This window comes from Scyliorhinus canicula, chromosome 18 (assembly GCF_902713615.1).
Source record: "Scyliorhinus canicula chromosome 18, sScyCan1.1, whole genome shotgun sequence".
NCBI lineage: Eukaryota > Metazoa > Chordata > Chondrichthyes > Carcharhiniformes > Scyliorhinidae > Scyliorhinus > Scyliorhinus canicula.
This window is the reverse complement of record NC_052163.1, coordinates 5,209,827-5,217,054: the sequence shown is the minus strand read 5'-3', so window position 1 is coordinate 5,217,054 and position 7,228 is coordinate 5,209,827. Positions and strand designations below refer to the sequence as shown.

Sequence of the window (7,228 nt, the reverse complement as noted above, 5' to 3'; positions counted from 1 at the left end):
TTACAGTTATTGCTCTCAGTTAGAAAGACTAAAAAAGCCAAGCCTAACACGCCATACCCTCCCTACACTTGGGGGGGGGAGACCAGAGCACACAAGCTCTGTGTCGAGAGGCCGAAGTAAGAAGTACAGGAAGTTATTGAGCTTTTATAAACAAGCATGCACTTGAAAGGAAGGAGGTGGCCCGCCAACAATGCAAATCGCCGCTTCACTCTCAGGAACACATTAGAAATACATCACAGAAAAATGGAAATACAATTAACAAAAAAAATCTAAATGAGATATAATCACCTCAGAGGATGCATTATCTTGGAGGGGGGGGGGGGGGGGGGGGGGGGGGGGGGGGGGGTTGGGGAAGGAGGGGCGGGGTTAGACTTCCAGAAGCTTCAGTCAAAGTCCAGGAAACAGTCGAGATGCCGACAGTTCCAGGTGAATTGCATTCTGGTGATCGATAAACCGAGTGACGTCCTGGTAACAGTTCTTTTCTTTAAAAACGAGAAATATAATATTTGATAAATCGTTTTTGATGGGGTGGAAGGGGGGAAAAGGGAAGAGAAAGTTGGATTTGAAAGGGAGAGAAGGGTGGTGGATCAGCAATCCCGCAATTCTACCGCAATATTTCATTTCAGGTAAAAAATACAGGGCCCGTTTGGAAAAAAGTGAGGCAAGGCTTCGCTCGTGTGGAATCAAAATGTACAAAGTCCGTCAGTCCCTCTTCCAGTATTCGGCGGCGGAACGTTAGGCGTGGGGACGGAGGGGGTGGGAGTGGTAGGGAACGATGGGGGTTGGCGAGTGCCACCTGAAAGAGGAGGACACTCGTCCACCTCGAGTCTGTTCAGTGTCAGTGCCCACAGGGGGCTTGCATCAGACATCATACTTCGACAGGATGTTCTTGCACCTGCTCAGCTCTTTCCGAAGGTCAGCCACTTCCTGACGCAGGGCCGAGTTCTCTTTCTCCAGGAATGCCGCACGAATGGCGATCTGGTTCTCCTTGAGCCTTCGGGCGTCCCGCGATCGCTTGGCTGCCATGTTATTTTTCCTGCGCCGTGCCCAGTATTTTTCATCCTGCTCGTAGATTGAATTAAACAGGGATGGATGTTAGACTTAGTAAAAGGAGGGAGAGATATTAAAGGGGTGGAGGTGCTGACCTTTGCCCTGCGCGCATGCGCAGAGCGGTGGTGGTTGTAGATCGGTGGCCTGCTCATACTCTATTCCCAGTTTGTACCCACACCCAAGTCCCCTTCCCCCCCCTGTCCCGCCCCCTCCCCCCCAATGAGACTGCCTGTCTGCATGGACGCAAGTGTCCACCTGCACAGGCCTCATCCATATGCAAACGTTTCTGCCCCACAATGGAGGTAAATGAAAGGAAGTCGCGGCACATTCCCTCAGGCGATTGACACTATTTGTGTGCATGCTCTGCCCGTCACAGGTGCTCCAGAGGATAAGCGCACACTCTCCCATAACAAAATTGGTCATGGGCAGTATGGTGGCGCAGTGGTTAGCACTGCTGCCTCATGGCGCCGAGGTCCCAGGTTCGATCCCTGCCCTGGGTCACTGTCCGTGTGGAGTTTGCACATTCTCCCCGTGTCTGCGTGGGTTTCACCCCCACAACCCAAAGATGTGCAGGGTGGGTGGCTTGGTCAGGCTAAATTGCCCTTTTTTCTAATGAATTTAGAGTACCCAATTCATTTTTTCCAATTAAGGGGTAATTTAGCATGGCCAATCCACCTACCCTGCACATCTTTGGGTTGTGGGGGCGAAACCCACGCAGACACGGGGAGAATGTCCAAACTCCACACGGACACTGACCCAGAGCCGGGATCGAACCTGGGACCTCAGCGGCGTGAGGCAGCAGGGCTAACCCACTGTGCCACCGTGCTAAATTGCCCCTTAATTGAATAAAATGAATTGAATACTCTAAATTTATAATAAATAAATAACAAAATTGGTCAGATTCTGTGACAAAGGGAACACAATCCACACAGGTCACAGGACTGAGACACAGATAAAAGTCCCAGATGGAGAATAAATCGCTTCCCTTTGCCGGATGTGTTCTGTATTTGTACAGAGCCACAGACTAATGCGTAAACACCCAAAACAGAAGCTTAGCAAATAGGAGATTAGGCCATTCGGGCTCCACTATTCAATGTGATCATGGCCAATTCTCTATCTCCACGCCACACTCCTGCGCTCCCCCCCGCCCACCTCCACACCCCCCCCCCCCCCCCCCCCCCCCCCCCCCCACCCCCCCTTGATGCCTTTACTGACTGGAATCTATTCCCCAATTAAATATATTCAGTGATTTGGCCTCTACAGCCTTCCTGTGGCGGAGAATTCCACAGCTTCACCACCCTCGGTGTGAAGATATTTCTCCTCCTCTCATCTTAATGTTATCTTTCATGTTTTGCTCATGTGAAACAGACGACTGACTGACTGAGTGTCTGCACAGTTAGGACAACTTGAGAAAGACGAACATAATGTACCATAAATCATACTGGATTCAATCCACTTTATTTTATTCGCTCTTTAATATTGCGGAGAATCGACAGCACAGGAATTGGTCGATTTGCATATGGATGAGGCCTGCGCAGGTGGACACTTGCGTCCATGCAGACAGGCAGTCTCATTGGGGGGGAGGGGGCGGGACAGGGGGGGAAGGGGACTTGGGTAGCATTTATATTCCATTCTGGCCACCTCCTCCTACTCTACACGCTGCTCCCGATCCTGCGATCCCCTTCCCCCTCAAACCATTCCATGTGGAAGCAAGCTCTCACTACACTCTCATGCAATTTTATTGTTCTTTCCCCAGACCTAATCAATTTTACTCCCACAGCCCGCGTCTTTCCACATTTCACCAAATAGAAATCAAATCCCTTAATCCTGACCTGAAGGAAACTTAACAGTATTTGGAAATCACATGTATCAGAGAATCAGCAGCTCACAGTAATCTTCTTAAACATCTCAGCAACGCTGGGAGGGAGTACTGCTCGGACGCTGTTGACGTTAAATCAGCGGCTGGTTTAGCACAGGGCTAAAGAGCTGGCTTTGAAAGCAAACCAAGGCAGACCAGGAGCACCGTTCAATTCCCGTACCAGCCTCCCCGAACAGGCGCCGGAATGTGGCGACTAAGGGCTTTTCACAATAACTTCATTTTACATAGAACAGTACAGCACAGAACAGGCCCTTCAGCCCTCGATGTTGTGCCGAGCAATGATCACCCTACTTAAACCCACGTAACCCGTATACCCGTAACCCAACAATCCCCCCATTAACCTTACACTACGGGCAATTTAGCATGGCCAATCCACCTAACCCGCACATCTTTGGACTGTGGGAGGAAACCGGAGCACCCGGAGGAAACCCACGCACACACAGGGAGGACGTGCAGACTCCACACAGACAGTGACCCAGCCGGGAATCGAACCTGGGACCCTGGAGCTGTGAAGCATTGATGCTAACCACCATGCTACCGTGAGGCCCCATTTTGAAGCCTACTTGTGACAGTAAGCGATTTTCATTTCATTTCAAATCATCAGTTGCTGGAGTCAGAGACAGACGCCACTCAGTGAAAGACCCCCCCCCCCCCCCAACTCAATTTTATTTTGCCTCAACTGTGGTCCCAGAGACACCAAACACTAACTCACCAAAGAGGCCCTATTTCAGGATTGAACTGGCTGGACAAAGACCATCCCGCGTGCAAATGGTCAAGCTGAAGGTGGCCAATCAGGACCAGGGACCCCAGTTGAGTCCTGTACCATTTGGGCTCCCAGCTGAGAACATGAAATAAAGCTTGGGGTCCGTGTAGGAAATGCCCGTGACAGGGCCTTGGGAGGCCGATACACACTGATGGTACACGGGATAAGGGTTATGTCGGGAGTTTGGGGAAACTGGGATTGTTCTCCTTAAAGCAGGTAAGATTAAGGGGACGTATAATAGAGGTGCTGATAATTATGAGTTCTGATAGGGCAAACAAACAAATAGTTTCTCTGGTCAATAACCAGAGGACATAGATTTAAGATAATCAACTCAATAACTAAAGGAGGGAGGAGGGGAAATGTTTTGTAGAAAATTGCCGTCTGTCGGACTGGATTGGATTGGATTTGTTTATTGTCATGTGTACCAGCGAAAAGTATTTTTCTGCAAGCAGCTCAACAGATCATGGAAGAAAAGGGAAGAAAAGAAAATACATAATAGGGCAACACAAGGTATACAATGTAACTACATAACCATCATCGGGTGAAGCATACAGGGTGTAGTGTTAATGAGGTCAGTCCATAAGAGGGTCGTTTAGGAGTCTGGTAACAGCGGGGAAGAAGCTGTTTTTGAGTCTGTTTGTGCGTGTTCTCAGACTTCTGTCTCTCCTGCCCAATGGAAGTAGTTGGAAGAGTGAGTAAGCCGGGTGGGAGGGGTCTTTGATTATGCTGCCTGCTTTCCCCAGGCAGCGGGAGGTGTAGATGGAATCAATGGATGGGAGGCAGGTTTGTGTGATGGACTGGGCGGTGTTCACGACTCTGAAGTTTCTTGCGGTCCTGGGCCGAGCAGTTGCCATACCAGGCTGTGATGCAGCCCGATAGGATACTTTCTATGGTGCATCTGTAAAAGTTGGTAAGGGTTAATGTGGACCTGCCGAATTTCCTTAGTTTCCTGAGGAAGTATCGGCGCTGTTCTGCTTTCTTGGTGGCAGCATCGACGTGGGTGGACCAGGACAGATTTCTGGTGATCATAGAATTTACAGTGCAGAAGGAGGCCATTCGGCCCATCGAGTCTGCACCGGCTCCTGGAAAGAGCACCTTACCCAAGGTTAACACCTCCACCCTATCCCCATAACCCAGTAACCCCACCCAACACTAAGGGCAATTTATCATGGCCAATCCACCTAACCTGCACATCTTTGGACTGTGGGAGGAAACCGGAGCACCCGGAGGAAACCCACGCAGACACGGGGAGAACGTGCAGACTCCACACAGACAGTGACCTAGGCCGGAATCAAACCTGGGATCCTGGAGCTGTGAAGCAATTGTGCTATCCACAATGCTACCATGCTGCCCAAATGTGCACCGTGATGTGTACCCCTAGGAATTTGAAACTGCTAACCATCTCTACCTCGTCCCCGTTGATGCTGACAGGGGTGTGTGCAGTACTTTGCTTCCTGAAGTCAATGACCAGCTCTTTAGTTTTGCTGGCATTGAGGGAGAGATTGTTGTCGCTGCACCACTCCACTAGGTTCTGTATCTCCCTCCTGTATCTGCTGCCTGAAGGCGTGGTGCAAGCTGATTCAATAATGATTTCTATAAGGATTTATACTTGAAGGGGAAATAATTACTGGGCTATGGGACTAACTAGCTGGCTCCTTCTAAACTGGCCAAATAGCTGCCTCGTGTGCTACGATTCTGTTTATCAGCATTGGACCCAAGGGCCTTTTGGATTTATCGGCCTCAGTACCATACGCAGTCTGGCGGAGCTACCAGACTCAGCACTGTCACAACTGCAGAGCTATCATCACCATATGCTGCGGACCCATCCCATGGGCGATAACACTGGCTGAACAGCCCAAACTCCCACCGCGGCACAGTGAAACTCAAAAAGCTTTCGCGTGCCCCCCCTCCCCACTCGCTGAACCAGTCCCAAGTTACCTTCATTTCATCGGGCACAAAGACTTTGCGAGCTTTCTTAATCATTGGCTGAGGCTTCAGTTCCTCGTCCGTGAACTTGCGTTTGCGAGGGTCAAAAATTTCCTGGCCCGGGATACTGGACAGGGCTAGGTCAGCAGGGTCTGGCTCGTAGCTGACAGGCACTTGGATGCTTTCAGGGTCGATTGGACTGGGTGTGCTGCGGGTCGGTGGCAGGATCGGTCCTGAAAATGTACAAAAAACAAGATTAGGTATAGAATTCTCCAGACTGTTATGGCACAGAAAGAGGCCAATTGGCCAAACAGGTCTACGGCTTGGACTGCACAAATCTCCTCCCAACCCTCTTCATCCAACCCCAGTGCATCATAAAAAAAAACAATTTTCAAAAAGAGCAACAGGGGACCATTTGGCCCTTCGAGCCTACTCTCCCCTACAGCAATCTCACAGCCGACCTTCGACCTCAATTCCACCTTCCCCACCCTCTCCATATCCCTGACCTCAGGTCACGAGTATATTCGATGACTAAGCGTTCGGAGCTTTCTGGGAAGAAAATTAAAATCCTTCGAGTGAAGAAATCTCTCATCTCGATTTTAAATAGCTGACCCCTTATTCTGAGACTGGTGACCTCTAGTGACTCCCCGACCAAGAGAAACACGCCCCCCCCCCCCCCCCCCCCCCCCCCCCCCCAGCATCTAGCCTGTCAGGTCATCAAGAGTTGTGTTTCGCTTCTCATTCCTCTAAATTCCAGGGAATATCGACCTAATCAACACAATCTCCCCTCATTGGAGGAGTCTCTCTTCTTAGGGATTAAGCAACTGAACCTTCACCCTGCTCCGTCGGTAAGGAGATCAAAATGGTCCACACTACTCCAGATGTGGTCTTCCCAAGACCCCCATATAATTCTATTTATTTTTATGTTCTGATCTCTTTGTATTATTGGCTAACATACATTTGCCCAAAACACACATTCCAGGTTAAGCAGTGTTTCACTTGCATCTCTTTCAATCTGGTCTATTGCATTCGCTGCTCCCAATGTGGTCTCCTCTAAATCGGAGAGACCAAACGCAGACTGGGTGATCGCTTTGCTGAGCATCTTCGGTCTGTGCGCATTCAGGACCCTGACCTTCCTGTTACTTGCCATTTTAACACAAGACCCTGCTCCCGTGCCCACATGTCTGTTCTTGGCCTGCTGCAATGTTCCAGTGAAGCTCAACGCAAACTGGAGGAACAACATCTCATCTTCCGGTTAGGCACGCTACAGCCTTCCGGTGTGAACATCAAATTCAACAACTTCAGATGTTCAGCTCTACCCCACCTCGACCCATTTATTTTTATCCCATTTCATTTTAACTGCCTTTCACCATTTCTTTCTTTCTCGTCTTTCTTAATATATATTACCGTAAGAAGTCTTACAACACCAGGTTAAAGTCCAACAGGTTTGTTTCAAACACGAGCTTTCGGAGCAGCGCTCCGAAAGCTCGTGTTTGAAACAAACCTGTTGGACTTTAACCTGGTGTTGTAAGACTTCTTACTGTGCTCACCGCAGTCCAACGCCGGCATCTCCACATCATTGATATATATTAACCCCCCTGCCCATCTAA

The 7,228-nt window shown here is 49.6% G+C and overlaps 1 protein-coding gene across 1 annotated transcript; it reads right to left on the bottom strand.

Moving 5' to 3' along the window:
* Positions 1–331: 331 nt before the first annotated feature.
* On the bottom strand, positions 332–5,972 carry LOC119953539 (hepatic leukemia factor-like; the record flags this gene model as incomplete). The annotated part of the gene is made up of 2 exons (XM_038777910.1): positions 332–1,062; positions 5,631–5,972. Coding segments are annotated over 2 exons (543 nt in total), but the record flags the coding sequence as incomplete, so codon positions are not given.
* Positions 5,973–7,228: the final 1,256 nt, after the last annotated feature.